The sequence below is a fragment of the Pantherophis guttatus genome, chromosome 1, assembly GCF_059756535.1.
Source record: "Pantherophis guttatus breed Tessera chromosome 1, ASM5975653v1, whole genome shotgun sequence".
Classification (NCBI taxonomy): domain Eukaryota; kingdom Metazoa; phylum Chordata; class Lepidosauria; order Squamata; family Colubridae; genus Pantherophis; species Pantherophis guttatus.
In genome coordinates this window covers 236,598,352-236,619,583 of record NC_142063.1, presented here as the reverse complement: position 1 = coordinate 236,619,583, position 21,232 = coordinate 236,598,352, and the positions used below count along the sequence as shown (strand labels likewise).

The 21,232-nt window shown below is 38.0% G+C and overlaps 1 protein-coding gene across 2 annotated transcripts; it reads left to right on the top strand.

Moving 5' to 3' along the window:
* Positions 1–3,090: 3,090 nt before the first annotated feature.
* Positions 3,091–18,036, top strand: RRAGD (Ras related GTP binding D). 2 transcript variants are annotated; one of them, XM_034408972.3, is made up of 7 exons: positions 3,091–3,651; positions 8,087–8,376; positions 10,242–10,441; positions 12,247–12,361; positions 13,348–13,490; positions 15,057–15,205; positions 17,471–18,036. In XM_034408972.3, exons 1-7 carry the CDS (start codon positions 3,477–3,479, stop codon positions 17,620–17,622), a joined length of 1,224 nt encoding a protein of 407 aa, XP_034264863.1. In that variant the 5' UTR covers positions 3,091–3,476; the 3' UTR covers positions 17,623–18,036. The 2 variants fall into 2 exon arrangements, with proteins under 2 accessions (XP_034264863.1, XP_034264862.1); XM_034408971.3 differs by having other exon boundaries at positions 3,188–3,699.
* The last annotated feature ends 3,196 nt before the right edge of the window (positions 18,037–21,232 follow it).

The following is a 21,232-nucleotide window of genomic DNA, read 5'->3' as shown; positions in this document are numbered from 1 at the left end:
TTTTTAAAAAAAAAACCCACTAAAATCCAAACTAACATAAAGGGGAAAGTGAGAAGGGACTAAAAGGGAAAAAATTTAAAGTGACAAAAAAATACAAGGAACAAATATATACAAATAGTAACCTCCAACTTTTTCAGAGGTTTTATTTACTTAAGGGATTCTAGCTCTATTCTTACTGAAAGTAGAACCATAATCAAGGAAGAGCATACATCCTGAATATATGCCCTTTTGACTTGGTTTGGTACCTATAGCTGTTTTTTGGCCTTTTCCTGGGGTATGATGTACATCACAGGGAAAAGGCCGAAAAACAGCTATAGGTACCAAACCAAGTCAAAAGGGCAAGTGGCAATATTTTTCTGCATTTTTGATGCAAATTGCTTTCTTGGTTATGTCATAAGTAAGCAGAATAGAAGAGAGTTTTTGATGTTCAAAGCATTCTCGTGATGAAGTGTATCTTAAAACCTTGTCACCTCATTTTCTGTCCTCTATTTTGGTGTAAAAAGGATTAAAATGAGTATCCATGTAGGATTCAAGATAACCTAATTTTCATTTTCAATCCAGTTTTGGTATACCTGCGCTGGCATGCTGAATTGCAATAATTCTGTTTCTTCTTCACATACTTTTCTTAGACCTACCCAAGGACCTCAACTGGAAAGTGAAATGAATATCCATGCTTGCAGTATACAAGATTGTTTTCTAGTTTGTATATCACTCTCTACATTCCACACTATTAGTTTTAAAATATAGAGCTAAAATGGCAAGTGTAGTTCAGAAGACATAATAAGGCCATGGACCATCATAGGTCACAAGGCATGCATCTCAGCTATGTCTGAGCTACGAGAATGGTTTCCTTACTCAGTCACATGCATGCTTATGGACAATATAATGTTGCATTGGTGATTCTAGTTGGATTTATACATATATATATATATATATATATATATATATATATATATATATATGTATGTATTAAGTGTTTTCCTATCGAGACACCTGGTCTACCCCAGCATGTGGGAAGGAGCATACTGCCCCCCTTTCGCCTTTCAGCTCCAATCCAGGAGCCCTCAAGCAGTCGCATTCACGACCAACCATTTTATACCAAATTTATATTTCGCTGATAAAGAAATATAAATTTCTCCCCTGGCTCAAGCTGATGAAGAGAGGAGAACTTGTGGTTCAGAGGTTAATACAACTGCCTAATATGCAGGCAGCCCAAGTTCGAATCCAAGTAAGGGTAAGGGTAAGCTGATGAGAGCTAAATAGCTTGAAATAGTCTCTCTTTATTTCTTTTATCAGCGAAATATAAATTTGATATATATGTATACACACACACACACACACACACACACACAGAGTATATATCAGTGGTGAAATGTAAACTTTGTTACTACCAGTTCTGTGGGCATGGCTTGGTTGGGGGAGGGTGTAATGTGACGGTGGGTGTGGACAACATTTTTTTTTTTTACTTTTAGAAGCATTTTTTCTACAACCTCTTTGGCCAGAGGTTGTAGGAAAAAAAAATGCTTTTAAAAGCCTCTGACGATCCCAGCTGAGCCACGCGATGTCAGAGGCTTTTTTTTTTTTTACTTTTAAAAGCATTTTTTCAGCCGAAGAGGTTGTAGAAAAAATGCTTTTAAAAGTAAAAAAAAAAGCCTCTGATGATCGTGCAGCTCAGCTGCACAAGAGGGGGACGCAGGGATTTTTGCTACTGGTTCTCCAAACCACCTGCCGCCATCGCTACCGGATCGGGTGATCCGGTCCAAACCCGGAGAATTTCACCCCTGGTATATATGGTGTGTGTGTGTGTGTGTGTGTGTATACATACATACATACATACATACATATATATATATATATATATATATGCATATTCTTTCTAGCCAGGTTTTACCTACGTAAACTGGTGGCTAGAAAGAATATGCACATAAAAGCCTACGAAAAAGAAAAAGACATATATATATATATATACATACATACATACATACATATACATATACATATACATATACACATACATACATACATATATATACACACACACACACACAGTTTCCCCCAAAATAAGACATCCCCTGATAATAAGCCCCCCAAAAATATAAGACAGGCCTTTAATGGGAAAACACGGTGAGATGGGTGGGTGGGTTATAATAAACGTATAGTAAAACATGCTGAAAATCAAAATGATACTGCAGAAATATTTTTGGAATGTAAAACAAGATTTCTAATTAACTTTGATCAATTGTTTTTCCTTTTGCCCTAAATGCCGGAAAGAAACTGGGTACAGGAACTTGGAATTGTCTGTCTCTCAGTAGCAGAACTATCCAAAATCGTAACTGAACAGGACGACGTTTGGGACTGGGGAGAAAAGGCGAGAAAAGAAAGGCGGAGTTCAAAACCCGAGCCGCTCAGACCGGAAACTGTGGAGGAAAAACAAAAACCAATCGCATCCCTATGGGTGAAGCAGCTGGTCAGCTCCCTCTTTTATTGCTGTCATGTGATTCAGATGAGAATAGTACTACATAATAGCAGTTGGTCCGTGTTGCGCAGGGCACACAAACACAACGGGAGAGCATAAACGGAAGCAAATTCATAACCTCACCCCATGTGAAATCGCCCTTTAAAAAAAAAACAGAACCCTGGCTAAGCTGATTCTATGCAACACTGGCATTTGTAGTATGACTACATGCTTACTCACTCACTAGTAGGTTTTACTATCAAGGCTTCACACATGCACACACAGCATTGTGCATTGCAGATACTGGCTCTTATTCTTCCTCTGGTCTCTTTGGAAGCCAATAAAATAATAAAAGGATACACTCTGTAAGTGCTCCATGCGTTTGCCTTTTATTAAGCAATCGGGCAACTTTTCCTAGTGCCTCAGCTGTCGAGAAAAATCCTCCTGCAGCGAATCTTTTTACTTTATGCTGCCTTTGAGCATAAGCAGAGTTTTCCCCCCCCCCCTTTCATCCACTGTTAACCGTTATAAAACTACTACATGCTCATACTCGAGGGAAGGTAGGAGAGGCCATTTCCAGGCGTTGTCGACCCCGAGCAGCCTTTTATATTTACCTACTGATTTCCCCCCCAAGCGCTTGCTGCAACAACAACAAACAAGGGTTCTCGCTCCTGGACAGCAACCCCTCCCTTGCAGTTCTCACTTCTGTGCGCCTAACTATTATGTTACTCCATGAGCGAGTGTGTGTGTGTGTGTGTGTGTGTGTGTATGCGTGTGTCTGTCAGGTGACTTGGGTCACGCAGTTTTCTCTCCTCTGGGAGGGACTGCAGGGCCTCGGCTGACTTTCCTTTGACAACTGCGACGAGGAGGAAAGGGGAAAAATAAAAAGGGTCGAAGAAGGAAGGAAGGAAGGAAATAATTTAGGCTCGAATCCCCCACCCCACCCACGAGAGGCAACCTGGAGGGGCGACGCGGCGGGGAAAGCGGTGCTTGGCGAGGACGAAGCCGAGGAGGGAGCAGGATGAGCGAGGCGCCGGGGAAGTTGAAGGAGCAGCAGCAGCAGCAGGAGAACGAAGGAGCGGTGGAAAAAGACGCGGAGGAAAAAGACGAGGAAGAGGAGGAGGAGGAGGAGGAGGAAGAAGAAGAGGAGGAAGAAGAGGACGAGATTGTCGGGCTAGCCGACTATGGGGATGAGAGTGAGTCTTTCTCGGATGGCGACCCCGAGAAAAGCGGGGACGGGGCGTGTAAGTAGTTCCTGCGGTTGAAACCGAGGGAGGACGAAGGAAGAGCGAGCAGCCTTGTTCGGGCGACTTTGCTGCCAGGCCTTTTGTTTGGGGAGGGGGGGGGAGAGGAGGGCAGAAGCCCAGGCGGCGGCACCCGGGAGCTGCGTCCTTTTGAGAGCGCGCCCCGAGAGAGGAGGATGGGGCAGCGGGGATCGAGGAAAGCTGGGGGGGCGGCTGGGAGTTAAACTTGGGCTCCTCCCAGCTTCCAAACGTTTGGTTCCGTGGTGTGTGGAAACTGCACCCTAACATTTACCACCCCCCCACCCCCCACGCTCTTTGGCACACGTTTACTCGTGGTTAAACTGAACCGCGGTTGGGTCAGTTTATTCAATGGTCTGCGTAACTCGCTACTCCTCTACAGTTCGGTGTGCCGTGTGAACGCAGGCGGAAAGGGGTGGGGGGGGCAGCAACGGGGAATCAGCTGGCTTGGGGGGGGAGGGAGAAAAGCAAAGATGGTTCCCTTCCATCCCCGCCGTTGATTCCAGTATTCAAGAGTCAGTATTAAGGCTAGTCCTTAAATCTTATTTCGCCACAGGCAGCGAGGGAGATAATGTCTTAACGATCGGAACTGGCAAAAGGGCGAAAGCGGTGTGCAAAATTAAAATTAAAAATTAAATTGGTACTGTTCACCTTTCCTTCAGGAACTTGCTCTGCCTAGTTTTCCCTACCACAATCCTTTTAAGCCTTAGCCTTAAAGGCAGCCTTTCCTCTTATAGCAAGGGTGGAAAGAAGAAGAAAAAAGCTGCTACTTTTTTTTAGTACCAGAATGGATAAGGCCTTTTTTTTTTTTTTTTGCAAATTGGAAGTTGGTGTGGTTTTACAGGGGGGAAAAAAGTGCCCTGATATTTAGGATGCGCAAGGATTCTTTTAAATTCCAGATCCTTTTGATCAAAATAGGTCCTCGTTTCACCCTCCTTTAAGGGAAAGTATGCAACTTTGGTAGTATAGTGGAATCATTTCTTATATCTAACACAGTTTAAAGGAAATGATTGGGGAGGGGTCACCTGTATTCTTGGACAAAGACAAGAAGAAACTCAGTTTTTCCATCTCTGCTGCTTAGAAATATTTCCCACAATCCAAGCTGCTCCTTTTCTTTCCTGTTACTGCTGTAGAGAAGAGAAGGGATAGGAGATGCAGTAAAACACACAAGTGTTCATAGTTTGGGATTTTAAGAAGAAATGGAAAAGGAAATTGCTTCTTGGCCATTCATTTTCTTGGCCATCTATCTTCAGCTTTGCTGGCCACACACAGTATTGTTTTGCCAGGGCTGCCAAATCTGGACTGCAGAAATTCAAAGATTTCTATCCCCTTAATAATTCTGCTACTAAGTAGGAATCCTAATATTTTTCTCATGACCATAAACTCTGGCAACACTGGTGGAGAAAGGAAAGTTTTGATGAGGAACTGAGGTTTGGGAGCAAGGAGACTGAATTTTGGGGATAGAGAAGTAATTTATTTTTTTAATTTGATTTATATGCTGCCCTTCTCCGGAGACTCAGGGCGGCTTACAATGCGTTAAGCAATAGCCTTCATACTTTTGTATACTTATACAAAGTCAGTTTATTGCCCCCACAAACTGAGTCCTCAATTTACCTACCTTAGAAAGGATGGAAGGCTGAGTCAACCTTGAGCCTGGTGAGATTCGAACTTACAGTAACTTACAGTAATTGCAGACAGCTGGTGTTAATCACAATGCTATCAGTCTGCTGAGCCACCAGGCCCAGTTAATTGAATGAGAATGCTGTAAAGCGAAATTTAAATGTATGTATGACCAAAAACAAACATTAGTATTAAGTGAGGGAAGAAGGTGAAAAACTTGGAATAAATGAAATAGAGATCATTTAGGAGCAGGTTGGTACAGGTTTTGGAGAATTGGAGAAATTAATAACTGAATAGAGTTTGACTTTGAGCTGGGATACCATTGGCCTTTAATATGAGAATAGAATGATGTTAAGACTAAGATGTGTTGGACAGCAGGCAAGATTTGCTACCAATATGTGAGTGTGCTAGATTGAAATATATATTTGTGTCATGCATTGTGATGATCTACAGAGAAATCTGACCTGACCTCTTAGGATATGTTCCTAAATTTTTAATAGATCCTGATACTGGGACTGGATTTTTTTTTTTTTTTTGAAAATGTGCTTTTATTCCTATTTCTTGCAGAACATCAGAGCAGAGATACTTTGCAAACATTAGCAAGCTACATTTTACAAATATCTTGGAATTTTGGTTAATATTGTAGGTGGAACACTAAGCCTGGAAGCTGAGAATGTGTGCATTTGCCCTAGTGAACTAGGATTTGGTAATTTTTCAAGTGCAGCTCAAACACTTTGATACAATTACTTCACCAGCTGGAAAAGTAGTTAATAGTGAGACGGGTGTAAAGTAATAAAAATAAATTCTTGTTCCTTACCTCCCTACTCCCTCCCTACCTTGCACACAATTGCAGAGGACTTAAGTCTGAATCGGCAGCTAACTGTGTATTTTCATGCACAACACAAATATCCCAAATCCCCAAGGTGATTGGCCAAAAAATGGCCTTTTACATTTCTACAACATATCTATATATTTGTTTAAATATACATCTTACAGTTAAAAAGATGTATTTACACATGACCCCATCTTTCATTTAAAAAAGAAATTTAAAACACTTGTGCTCCCAAAATACATATAAAGATGAATACTATAGGCAGCTAATGCTCTGAAAGGTGAGATCTTTCAAAGATTACATGGCTAGGTTTTCTGTTTCCAATTGCTTTGAGAGAACATTGACAGAGGGTTTGAAGAGAGAACATAATATAGATCACATGTATTGTCAGTTGTAGCTGTGTTTTGTGGGAAAGAACAGGAAGAGAAGGGGGAGGGAAGAGGGAAAGAAATGTGCATGTGACTGACAACAACAATAATGAGAAGTCCTAGCACTAATATGGAATTGATAGATTGGTGATCATTCAGTTTATAACATGGATCTTTCTTGTTTGTGCCATATACAAAAATGAAGAAAAAAACTTCGCTAAGGGATTGAGAGCTTAAGCACAACTTGGAGAAAAAAAATATTTAAGCAAACTTTTAAAATTGTATAGTGGTGCAGGTATTCAATGTGCAGACAGAGTGCATGTATCACAAAGACATGAAGTTTTTTTTTAAGGAAGGCCCATTTCAGATCCATAAAAGGCAAGAGCCATAGAAGGGTTCAGAGTCTCTCTGCAGCTGTGAATGTCAGTCTCCATATTGCAAGGCTGTACTCCAGACAGTTGTCCCATTGGTTTTGTTTTCTTGTTTTAATAAAACCAGTGCATTGGAATGATGGTACTCAACATACACTTATATAGGTACTTTTACAGGGAAATTTCTTTTTGTAAATGGATCAACAGAGCTAAACTTTGGGCTTAAACAGAAAATAGTTTTTATAACACTTTCAGGAACACATGGAATATTTTTGTTTTAGGCTATATTTTCTTTGCCTTTGCTAAGAATGGGTAGAGCTGCTTCGAATGTTAGGTTTTGTGCAGTATAGGCCTAAATATTATGGTTTGTGTGTTCTCATTTGAATGCATAGCCTTTTTCCTCTTTGTTTCAGAGAGGCTGTATTAAGTAACATAGCTGACGTGGAGTTCATACTCAAGCAAAAATTGTTTTTAATAATAGTGTTTTGAGAAGCACTTGAACATAAATATTTCAAGTGTACATGCCACAGAAATGGGTATACTTTTCCAGGTTCTTCATCAGATGTATTCCTGTGATTCAGTGTTATCTAAAGTTTCTAAAGGGAGCATTGACAAGTTTGCTTCCATGAGTTGTACATTTAAAAAAAACAAGGTGGGACAAATATGTGTGTGTGTATGTAAATCTTTCATCTCATTATTAAAGTTTGCTTGACTATGAGATAGGAACATGGTAAGGCATGTGCCGTATGGAGTTCTGACTGTAATCTGCATTTATTTCCACACTTTGGCTTATTTTTTGAGAGATGTAAGTTTTTTCAAACTAGCAGGGGGAGAGAGAAAAATAGGTGGAAAAATACTATTTAAAAATAAATATTGATCATTTCAAATTAAGCTGCCCTTTCTGGCACCAGAAAAGAAAAGAATCCTTAAGTTGCAAAGAAGAGTTAAAATAGTATATTTAAATTGCATTCAGGTTTGGATATAAAATATAGTTTTGTACTATATTATTTTAATACTGTTTTTTAAATTTTGTATGCTTTGTTTTTACTTAGGCTGTGCACCACCCTGAGTCCTATTTGGAGAAGGGCGGTATAGAAATTTAAACAAACAAATAAATAAATAAATAAATACATTAGGTACAGTATAAACTAAAAAAAAATGTTTTTATTTGGTTCTAGATTTCAATGATCCTTTTAATTCTGAAGTTAAGCCAAGAATCCTGCTCATGGGACTGAGAAGAAGTGGAAAATCTTCCATTCAGAAAGTTGTTTTTCATAAAATGTCACCAAATGAAACTCTTTTCTTGGAAAGTACTAACAAGATCTGCCGTGAAGATGTTTCCAACAGTTCCTTTGTTAACTTTCAGATATGGGACTTTCCCGGCCAAATTGATTTTTTTGATCCCACTTTTGACTACGAAATGATTTTTCGTGGCACTGGAGCATTGATATTTGTGATTGATTCTCAGGTAAGAAGAAGAAGGTGATATCTGACCAATTTGACTTTTTAAAATCATTCTCAAACCTTGAATTTGCACAAAAGAACACCACCTGAGAGTAGAAGAATAGAATAGAATAGAATAGATGGAAAGTTAAGTAGAATGTGACTGGCAGCTTTAAGACTTCAACTCCCAGCATTCTCCAGCCAGCATAGCTCTAGAGCATAGCTGGCTGGAGAATTCTGGGAGTTGAAGTCCACAAGTCTTAAAGCTGCCAAGTTTAAAGACCTCTGCTCTAGAGAACTGCAAGCAAAGTTTCCTTTTACAACAAGACACTTTTTCCACATCCTGGATTCTCACTGCAGCACAATCCACCTTTTTAAACCTTTTTCCTAAATGTTATTGGAACTGGGAAATGCAGTGTGAGATCTCCTTAACTGGTACAATTGTATAGAAACCAGAATTCTCAGCCTTGTGTGAGCAATAAGCCTTTTATCATAAAAGGGACTCATTTGGATTTTGCAGTACATTCTGTTTTTATTTAGAAACTACTGCACAAATACCTTTGATTGCTTGCACTTCTGTTTCCATATTTGCAATCCTTCAACTTTCTGCAGTTTCTAAAATTACCTATTTCCTGCAATAAATATAGAAATGATTACAGCTAGCCTTAGCTTATAACCACAATTGGAACAGAATTTCCGCTGCTAAACAATGACACTGAAAAGATATGTCTTATGACCAGTCCTCGCATTGTCCATCGCAGCATCCCCATGATCAAATTCAGGCATGTGGCAACCGGCATGTATTTAAGATGGTTGCAGTGTCCCAGGATCATGTGATCACAATTTGCGACCTTCCTACTGGCTTCCGACAAACAAAGTCAATGGCGGAAGCTGGGTTCACTTAATAACCACACAACTCACTTAACAACTGCAGTGATTTACTTGACAAATGTTCATAAAATCAGGTGTGACTCACAACTACCTTGCTTAGCAAACAGAATTCTGATCCCAAATGTGGCTGTAAACTGAGGACTACATGTACAAATAATCCATAATTATGGATTATGTTTGTGGTAGAGTGCCTAAGGTCATCCAAATTCAAATCTACTCTCAGCTCCTCATCCACTCTCACCCTGTGCATCTGCGTGCCCAACTTTACAGATTGTTTTTGTGGAGAAAAAACAGAAAGGAGAGTGAAGTATATCAGCTCAAGTATTTTGAGGAAAGGTGTGATATAAGTGTAACAAATATATACAGTATATAATGAGACATCAACATGTCATGTTAAGGAACTGCTTAAATGAGGGAAATGAGGAAGGTTAAAGCTTTTGGTGATTATTAGTGATGATATCTATGTATTATCCCCAATGTCAAATGTGAAATATCTTAGCAACAGCTGCAAGGAATAACAGCATGAGTGTTGGCCACTGTGGGAATAGAATTCTGGATTAGGTAGTCTTAAAGTGCTTGTAGTCTTTAAATAGAAGAGAGTTAATGATTAATAACTAGTTGAAATATTCATTCTTCAAAATGTCTATGGAGATTCTTAGTCATCCAGGTCATTGTTGTCCCAGAGGTGCTTTTTCAAGAGGCAAGTGGGCTTTATGGTTGGGTTTTTTTTTTTTGAAGACTTTTGCTTCTCATCCAAGAAGTTTCTTCAGCTCTGAGCTGAGCAGAACTGAAGAAACTTCTTGGATGAGAAGCAAAATGTCTTCAAAGAAAAACCATAAAGTCCACTTGCCTCTTGAAAAAGCACCTTTGGGATTCCGTCTTTTACTTTATTAATGAAATACTATTTTAATGGAATGGGAGTTTCATATAATGCTTCTTGAGTAAAAAGAATTCAGGTTGAAATGTTAAGTCATGTGTTTTATCCAATTCTTTTTTTAGGATGACTACATGGAAGCATTAGCTAGATTGCACCTTACTGTGACAAGAGCATATAAAGTAAATCCAGATATAAACTTTGAAATATTTATTCATAAAGTAGATGGTTTGTCTGATGATCACAAGATTGAAACACAAAGAGACATTCATCAGCGGGCTAATGATGACCTTGCAGATGCTGGACTAGAAAAAATCCACTTGAGGTGAGAAAAGCAGTGTAATGGCTGGAGTTTGCTGGGGAGAAAAAGGAAACTGCAAGTAATATTAAAAGAAGGACTGTAGTGTCAAACTTGGGAAAAGTTTTAGTAAGCTTAGTTTTACAGTATTTCATGACCAAATAGAATAAATGTTTGCTAGTGTAGCCATGCTTAAATCATTAAAATTAACTTTTTAAATTAACAGAGGCAAGTATTCCACTCATTCTCAGTCAATATAGTATTGATTCCCAGTTGTATACTTCTAATGAGCGCCATTTGGGGGAAGGCTGTGCTAGGGTGATGCATTTTGCTAGCCTCAAAGTTGTTGATGGTCCTGACTTGGAGAAAACTATATTGAGAATGTATGTATGTAAAGGTAAAGGAGTTTCTGTGGATTTTACTCCGCTAGTCATTGCCGACATTAGGGGGTGGTGCTCATATCTATTTCAAGTACTGAGTCAGTGCTGTGCGAAGACATTTCCATGGTCATATGGCTAGCATGGAGTGCTGTTACCTTCCCACTGAAGTGGTACCTATTTATCTACTTGCATTTGCATGCTTTCAAACTGCTAGGTTGGCAGGAGCTGGGACAAGGATGGGAGTTCACCCCACCACATTGCACTTGAACCCAGGCTGGGGTTCATTAGAAGCCCAGCATCTTAACCACTGAGCCACCACACCAGAACATTTTAATTGATTTTGTGTGGTAATGAACTTTATGTATAGTCAACAATTCTTTTGGCAACCGAAGTTTTGACAGTACTGAATGAGGAAACTTAAGACCAGTCCTCAAAGGTTGCAGGTGTTGCAGTGTCATGTGATTGCAGTTTGGATGCTTGGCAATCAGCTTGCAGTTACAATGGTCGCAGTGTCCCGCAGTCACCTGATCGTCATTTGCGACCTTGACTGTCAGCTTCCAACAAGCAAAGTCAATGGGGAAGCCAGCAGGATGTTGCAAATGGCAATCCTGTAATATCCCACTTACCGATGTTCTGAACTGCTGTCATAAATCAGCAGGGTCATGTGACATTGCGCTTTACAACTGCATTGGTTAGCGAATGAGTTACCAGTCCCACTTGCTGTTAACAAAGGACTCCAAGTAGTCCTTGACATACGACTGTAATGGATCGTGCTTATTACAGTTATATGTCATAATGGTTGACTTTTTTGTTGTGGTTGTTATGTGAATGTGGTTGTAAGTGTAAATGCCGTGATTGTTAAGTGAACCCATTGTTCGCTATGGTGTGGTTTGGCCCAAAACTGAAAATAAGTTTTGGGGAAAATCATCATAAGGCCAAGGTCACATGACCGCAGAATGTGCAAACGGCCATAAATGCAGCCATGTTGCCAAGTGCAGTCATGTTAGGGAGGGCCCAACCATCAGAAATTTGAACCTGGGTCATAAATCCTCTTTTTCAGGTAGGTTGTAACTCCGAACAGTCATTAAATGACCAGTCATAAGTCAAAGACTTACCTGTATCTGTACTTCATTAAAAACAGCACTTCTATACACCCAATTAGGCAGTACATGAATCATGTTACCATTAGTCCACTATCTGGTGAAAATAAATTCCTTGAAAATTGTGAGATCAAGTCCCAATTTCAAGAGATATTTTTAATCCAATGCTCTGTTTTTTTGCCCTTCATTCTGTTACTGCTTTGCTTTCCATCAATATATTCTGTATGGCTTATAAAATCAGCCATAAAATAGAATATTAAGTTATTTTTTCAGCATCTTTTTCTATTTTTATTGAACTCTGTTTCACAAGTGTTTATTTCAAATGAACATGTTGATTATTTTTATTTTTCAGCTTTTATTTGACAAGTATATACGATCATTCTATATTTGAAGCATTCAGCAAAGTGGTTCAGAAATTAATTCCACAGCTCCCAACTTTGGAAAATCTGCTTAACATTTTTGTCTCGGTAATATGTTTGCATGTGCATGTATTTCCTATGTTTTTCATGTTTATTGCAAAAGGACATTTTATTTTTTTTAATGTTTTGAAAAATATTGCTATTATTTAAGCCATTATGAGATTCTGTATGAAACACCAAAAGTACATTCTAAGATAGGGATGGAAAATCTTCAGAAGTGGAAGGATCTCAAAACCCACTACTACTTAGTCTTGCCAGAGTTCAGCTGAAGCCTGTTCCTTCCCTCACTCAGTCCCCACAGCTTCCAGATGTCAGGAAAGAATCTCGATTGCATTACTCGGTTTGCCTGGGGGAGAGAAGTGTAATTGAACTACACAGGTCACAGAGTTGTGCTGCCAGATAACCTCTCCAGCAGCTTCATATAGATTCAAAATAGAAGTGGTAAGAGAGTAAAGCCCAGAGGAACCCTCAAAGCAGGGGCTCTGGGGCCAATCTTTCTCTAACACTAACTATTGCCAGCCCTGGACAAAGTACCATGGGAACACCATGCCATGTACTATCAGTCCCCTAATCCAATCCAGAACGTTATCATGATCAATGGTATCAAAGGTTGCTAAGAGATGAAAGAAGGCCAAGATGGTGTATGACTCCCATTCTGATCCCACCAAAGGTCATCAAGAAGAGCAACTAGTGCCATCTCAGTATTACAACTGAATATTGACAGAAAACAGCCCAGATAATCCTGGAGTTGTAGGACAATTATTTCTATTGTGCCATGTATTATTTCATAATTATTCTTTAAATTTATATCCTGACTCTCAGCATCTCTGGACAGCTATATTATACGGTATTATGTAATGTAGAGAGAGTGTGGTAGAGAAGATGATTGATAGACAGACATGGATGGATGGATGGATGATAGGATGATGGATGGATTGTTGTGTTTGTGTATATAATTGTGTATGTGCATTATGTACAGTATAGTATCCATTATATATTAGGTTCCTTGTAACAAAATCCATGTTCCCTTGTAGAATTCTGGAATTGAGAAAGCATTTCTCTTTGATGTAGTAAGTAAAATTTATATTGCTACTGATAGTACCCCCGTGGACATGCAAACTTATGAGCTCAGCTGTGATATGATAGATGTTGTCATTGACATCTCCTCCATCTATGGGTAAGTTGGAGTATTTTTGCTAATTTGTGCTTGTTTGCAGTTAATGTACTGTATAATCATCACATGGCAATGCATTTGTAATGAAAAACCTAACATTTGCATATAAAATGATATGCAATTTGGTCTTTGTCAAAGTTGGGAAAAATAGTCCAAGTTTTCTTGAAAATACCAATGAGAATCAAGCAGTTAAATTTTGTGTTTAAGTACATGTACATATAGACACACAAACATATATAAAGATCAGGGTGATCCTATGATGAAATTCCTGCCTGGAATAGAAAGAGTTGGGGCGACGTGGAGAAAAATTAGTAAAGAAGAGGATACGAGAATAAGGCTAGTTTATTTCCCAATAGTTTATCCTTAAAATGGAATAATAGTTTTAGATGTGATGAGAATCTGGTAATGAAGCGAAAGAGGATTGCTTAATTTTTTTTTTTTTAAGGAGAGACTTTTTAAATTCAGGATATTTTTTGGGGGGGTAGATATAATACTTGATTTTTTAAGGTAGAGGTTATATATACAGTATCATGCTTTATTTGGTTATACAAGAGAAATTGAGGAACAATATTGTGGTAAGTCATGTTTTCAGAAAACCTCTTTATAAATTAATAGATTATTTGATGTTGAAACGGAATTTCTAAAAAAATTACTCCTGTTAACTTCATACTTATTTTGCAGTAGGGCATTCTGTTTGTGGCTTCGTTTACACATACTTCAGCAGTTGCAATGGTGCTAACTGGTGCAGTAAGAGTAGAACATCTAACAAAGCAATTTGATTGATTCTTAATTAGCCATTCAGCCAAATTTAGTATTTTTGTTTGGTTTTGTGAAATACAAAGTCTAAATAATTTTTAATAAAGGAAGACCTTTTCTCTTTATGCCACTATAGATTTCGATGATTACTAAAATCATCCAAGAAAATCTGCATGTGCAGATTGTGGTTTGTTGCAAGTAAGCTATCTCTGCAATAAAGTCTAAAAGGTTGTTCCCTGTAGTATTTGAAAGGTCCCACTCTTAAAGTTTTCAGGCAGCTGTTGAACTGCCATCTCTTCATCCAGTACATTTCTGTTTGAATGTTTCTTTGTTCTTCCCCCAACTTTTAAAATGTATTCATATATGTTATGTTTTAATTATAGTCAACCTATAAATAGATTAAATGAGAACTGTTCCCATTTTATATACTGTCTATTTATTATTGTAGATTAATGTTTTCTTATTTCGTATAATGTATATTTTCACTTCTTAGCTTATGGTCAGTATTAATATTAAGATTTTTTTTGTGGATTTTAAAAAATTAACATTACAGCACTACGTTAGTAATGCTTTTATGTATCATATAGGTTCCATTGTTATATTTAATATGAATTCTTTTAATTTAGTGTGGTACCTTCACCAATACTATCACATCTGTTTTATAATTCAGTAGATTATATTTGGCTATACTCTAAGCACATAATATGTAATTTATATTTAAATAATACTATAAGAAGAATACAGCCTCTAGACCATAACAAATTAATGGTGTATTTTCCCAACTTTCTTCTTTCACAATCCTTTGCTATTAAGGCTCAAAAAAGATGGTGCTGGAACACCTTATGATAAAGAATCAACAGCAATTATAAAATTGAACAACGCCACAGTCCTTTACCTAAAAGAAGTGACGAAGTTCCTTGCACTAGTCTGCTTTGTCAGAGAAGAAAGCTTTGAGAGAAAAGGTATTCAATTTTTTTGCCTAAACCTATCTACAATCTTGTTTTCCTTTGTAAGAAAATGTTTCCATGTATTGATCCTACAGTTGAACACAATGTTTCTCAACCTTGGCAATTTTAAGATACGTGGACATCAACTCCCTGAACTCCCCAGCTAGTATGCTTCCAGCCAGCATCGTATCAAAATCAAAATACCAAAAATGTGTAACTATTTAGTAAATGTAAGCTTTGAGATACTATTGGGAATAGGTTGAAGAATGGAATGAATTTCAGCATTCTATGTTAGAATGACTAGATTGTGGCAGTGTATTTTGCTATGTAGCTAAAATCGCCCGGTGCATTCCCACAGGAAGGGCCTCCTTGGGGTGCCGTCGGCCAGGCAATGTCGGTTGGCGACCCCTAGGGAGCGGGCCTTCTTTGTGGGCGCACCTACCCTGTGGAATCAGCTCCCCCTGGGGCTCTGGGTGGCCCCTGACCTTCATTCTTTCCGCCGTGGCCTTAAAACATGGCTAGTCCGCCTGGCTGGATTGGATTGAAGAGGTTTTAGAGGGGATTTTAATGCTTCTTATAGTTTTATTGGGTATTTTTTTAAAAAATTGAACTTTGTGTGTTTTTATTGTTGTGAGCTGCCCTGAGTCCTTTCGGAGATAGGGCAGCATATAAGTTCAAATAACAACAACAACAACAACAACAACAACAACAACAACAACAACAACAATAATAATAATAATAATAATAATAATATAAAAACAAATGTAGTGAGCTTCTAATTATGTAGATTCATAAACAGAGGTAAGGCAAATGATTTAAATTTAGATTTAATGAACATTTCCTATAACAAAACAATTTGTTAAATGTTTTACTATATGTAGTCACTGCAAAGCAGCTAAATTGTTAAACCTAACTACATATTAAAGATTTCCAAATGAACACAAGAAATCAAAAATGTTCTAAATGAAATCAGGTGATATCCTTTCTTATATTTTTTTCCTTCCTTCTTTCTTCCCATCACTGATGTGTCTTATATGTCAGGGTAATAGTTAGTAAAATGTCATTTACATTCCTCTTTGTAAAGCTGTTAAGATGTATAAACATAGTTAAGCGATCTGTGGACAGTGGCAGTGTGATTCAGTTTAAGGTTTAAGGTGTTAGCTGGGATAGGGGAAAACCAGCTTTAGGTCCACTCACAGTCATGGAAACTAATTGGTGACTTTGGGCCACTTACACATTTTCAGACCAGTGTACTTACTGTTATGGAGAAAATTGGAAAAGGGAGTGCAACATCCATTGCTTTGAGCTTGTGGAGGATTTGTGAGATAGAATTTGTGATTAATAAGTAAACAAACAAACAAACAAACAAACAGTTTGCTCCTTTTTATTGGCCAGTGAACAGAAAATTACATTAATGCATACTTATTTTAGAACAGGAAATCATAATACAGGTTTCAGCAAACTGTTATACTGTACTTACAAGAAGTTTCAAAATTGCACAGGAGTCAATTTTGGGAAAATTGCCAATGGAAAAATACCACTGGATATGCCTAAAGTACCTTTTGGGATCCTGTCCAAAGGTTTTCTTCTTTTTCTTTGTTGCTTCCTTCCCCCAAAGCTTCAGGAAAATACTTCCACAATTTTAAAAAATCCCCTTCTCTTTCTCTATATGCATCATGCATACTTTAAATCATGGGCCCAGGATAATTTTTTTTTCTTTTGATAAATAAATAATGATAGTACTGGCTGGTGATTAAAACTAAGCTAAAACCTATTTAAATAATACTAAATTAGATCTAATGGGTAAGTTTGTTGCGAACTTTCAAGTTTTAAACGTTTTTTTAATTGAGCAACCTGAATAGGGAAAAAAGAAGGTGGGAATTGGTGGTTGCACTATGGAAAATAATTTTGTTTTTCATGTTTTACTTCAAGGAAATTACAAATATTGTAAATAATAATGACTTTGGGCAGGAGCTCAAAGGAGCAAAACAAAAACAATAGAATATAATAACATAATAAACAAAAATAGTTGCTCCGTTGTCCAAGCTAAAAAGCACACCTGAACAAGATAATTTTCAAACCCTTAGGAAATGCAAGGAGGGAAAGAGCCAGACATGTTTTTGTGATGAGGGTATTCCAAAGTTTGAGGACTAGCATTGAAAAAGCTGCTCTGTGGCTCTACAACTCATGAAACTTTGGAGGAGGTGAGACATTCAGCACACCTCCTCTTGATTTTCAGACTGGACATACCAATTCACATGTGTTTTCTTTTTTCCTTAGGACTAATAGACTACAATTTCCACTGCTTCCGCAAGGCCATACATGAAGTGTTTGAAGTGAGAATGAAAGTAGTCAAAACTCAAAAGAATCAGAACCAAGTACAGAAGAATAAAAGGGCCACACATAATGGCACACCTAGAATGCCACTGTAATTGAACTCTTAATGTCCACTGGTAGCACCTGAGGCCTATTATTTGCTGTAATGTTATCAGTTTTGAGAACCAGCAGGCAAATGGGACTGGTGTACTCTTCAGTTGGAATTTTCCACACTAGCCACTCCTCAAAACACTGTAAATCATATTCTGTGTTCATGTTAAGGACAGACCTGTTTTGCACTTTTGCCTGATTTCATGATGAAAATGGACTTTTGATAAACAAAATGTTACTTTTTATGTATAGTCTTGAGTAGAATATATATCATAGTACGCCTACATGCTGCACACAAATGAACAATCAAGAAAACGTGGTAAGATGAGACTTTTTAACATTGTGAATATCTATTTTCCATCTTGTAAGTTGGAAATTAAAAGTACAGTACAATAGCAATAAAAACATTTGTGTCCTTACTGGTACACTAATATTTTTTTTTAAAAAAAAATCTTTGAAATTGAGTATCTCCCCAATCATTCCATAAATTTGGGGAGGAGGGGGAATCCTCTTTATTCTTTACATTGTCTCTACATAAAAGTAACTTAATGACTCCAAAAGAGAAATGTCCAGTCCCTTTTAAATCTGAGATTGAGTGACATTGTTTACTCCTGAAGTTACATCATATACTATAAAGTGTATACTAACAAGGCAGGAGATCTAGATTCTAGAGGAGGGGTGTCAAACTCAAGGCCCAGGAGCTGGAGCCGGCCTACCGGGTGCTTAGATCTGGCCCGTAGGGCCGCCCTAGAAATAGCAAAGGACTGGCCTCTGGTGCCTCTGCCTAGTGAAAACTGAGCTTGGAAAGGCTGCAGGCAGCCCTCCAGAGCTCTGTTTTTGCTTGGAGAGTGTTTCAGGAGGCCGTCACAGCCAAACACAGAGCTCGGGAGCCTGTTTTTGCTGGCAGAGTGCTCGGGCCACCACAGGTTCCCCCCCACCCACAAGTGATGTTGACCTAACCACATCCACTCTGGCCACGCCCACCCTGGCCCCCAAGGTCAAACACGACCCTGATGCAGCCCTCAATGGAATCAAGTCTGACACCCCTGTTCTAGAGGGATCCTGCCTTTAATTGCAAGATTGGTGCGCTAGAAAACACCAGTAATTTGTAGAAATACTAATTGGTAATAACCAGCATTGAAAAATTGGAGAGTTGACTTTTTCTTGGAACATTTCTGAGAATTCCAGAAGCTGTTTGCAGTATTCCAGAAAGGATGTTTCATATGAAACATCTTGGCTGGAACACCTGAAACCATTTTCAGTGTGGATGATTTACTTCTGGAAACTACCTATTCATTCCTTGAATGGCATAGTTCAAAGAGACACTGAATATTTTGAACTGATGGATTTTGCATATGCTTGCTAGAATTCTGGTAAACAGTAGTATATTATAACGTTATAAGGATCTGAAGACATACTTGTTTTGAGTTAAAAAATAACAATGCCTACTATCATAGGATTCTCTCTAGTTTTGCTTATCAATATATACAACAGACATTTTGTTTGTTTGAAAAGTATATCAATTTCTTCTGGTTTTCTTCACACCAGAAACATGATTGGGCAATTAAGGATAGCTTGTTCTTTCCAGTTAATGAAATTAAAAATGAAAAACAAACTTAAAGGAAATCATCCATCTGGAACCAAAGCTTTTGAAAAGCAAGAGATTATTCAGGATGTATGCCATTTTCTCTCTTGCTCTTGTAAAATTGTTTCTAGTTTTTCCAAAGAATGGATTTAAAATGTTAGTATAGTATTTGAAATGCTCATGGTTATAAATTGAGGTGTACATGCAATATTCAATTTTACAATCATTTTTTTTTCATTATTATGTTACAATCATTGAAAGTGACCCACTAGAGACTGCTAATATAGTAAAAAAAGTACCTTAACAGTAAAATTTCAGGGAAAGATACAAAGTTAGGTCATTAGTTATTCAAGTCTCACTTTTTGTAAAGATCCCCCCCATAATCTTCTACTTTTTAAATTCTGATTTGAATGATTAACCCATTTGAATTATATAAAGGTATTTTTCCTCTGGTAGCATGTGCCTATGCATATGTACGTGTGTACAGACAAACTCGTATTCATACAAAAAAATAGAGCTACAAATTGCCTAAGAATTGTAATATTATCTGTGTTGAACAAAGCAAGTATCTCAAGATCTGCTCATCTGAAATAAATTTTCTCAATTCAATGACAAGCCTAACTCATGGATATGTATCTGAAGGTCAGTACTACACAGGCTAGGGCTAGGCCTTATGGAATGAGGAAGTCAGCAATCTATCTGCCATTCTATCATTCAAATTCAGTTCAGCCAAGAAAAGAGTACAGTACTCGAATGATATCTGGGGGCATTCAGGCAGCATTTAGTGATCTAAACTCCAATGATATGAGCAGAGAACTGCTACACAATTTGCACAACCCAAAATGAATTTACTTAATTGATTAGAATCAAGTAGTCCACAATTCAACAGTTACAATTCTAACATTGCCAGAGGGGAGAGCTGTTTCTCTACTTCTAGCAGTGCCTTGCTTCATTCATATTCAGAAGAGAATCTATACAAAGTGGGGGTGGGGGATAATAGGCCATTTTTCTGTCAACTGTTCTCCCTGAGTCTGGATTTATTTCTATGGTTGGTTGAGGAGCTTTTATTCTACTTCAACCATATGATTCCAAGTGGTGTATAGCTGTACCCCCAGTGTCTGCAATGTACAATATTACAGCAAATACAAGAAATTCTAATACGTAATTGCATTTCATGCAATCAGACGAATGGTGCTATTGCTCATGACAAATGCAACCTTTCCATTGCCAAAGTTCCAACAGCTTCTTAAATACTAGGAATATGCCAGCCTTATATCTAGTGAATATTCCACAAATGGGGAGTTTCTAAGGGAAAAAAATTGGTCATATCTCTTCATATGACCAATTGTGAACCGTCACAGTTCACAAAAGATAGGAGTCTCAGTAAGCACTCTGCGGGCACACCTTGAGCCTTCAGTTTCAGGATGGAATAAAAGGATGCAGGGTCCAAGCTATTGATGGGCTGGCTGCTAAAACAAAGCAAGGTTATGGCATACACTTGAAAGGAGACCCAGGAAGCCTGTAATTGTGGTCTGTCTGGCAAGAACAAAAAGAATGTTTATTCACAGAGAATATGCACATGTAACACTTGTAGCAATTCTAGAAGACTGATAAAATGGTAACAAAGAGACATCTTGCCTAGCTCAGCTAAAAGTTAGGAATAGAGATAGCAGCAAATAGAATGTGTATTAGATAACTCCTGAAGCATTCATTAGGCAAGATTTAGCAATAGGCACGGCTAGACCAATAGTACAAATTGTTAGTTCATTACTAAAATGTTTTATTAGATGATATTTCTTATTATCCCCGCTTGTCCCGCCTTCTGCTTTAGCAGAAATGTATAAAGCTTTCTTAATCCTTTGTCCTGGGTTCTTAGCATTTTGGGACCCCTTTTATTATTATTTATTTATTTATTTATTCAATTTATATGCCGCCTTTCTCTGGAGACTCAGGGCGGTTTGGAGCGCTCCAATAAAAAGGAAATGAAACCTTCACCTCGTCTGGTGTCCTTCATCGGCCTCAGCACCAGG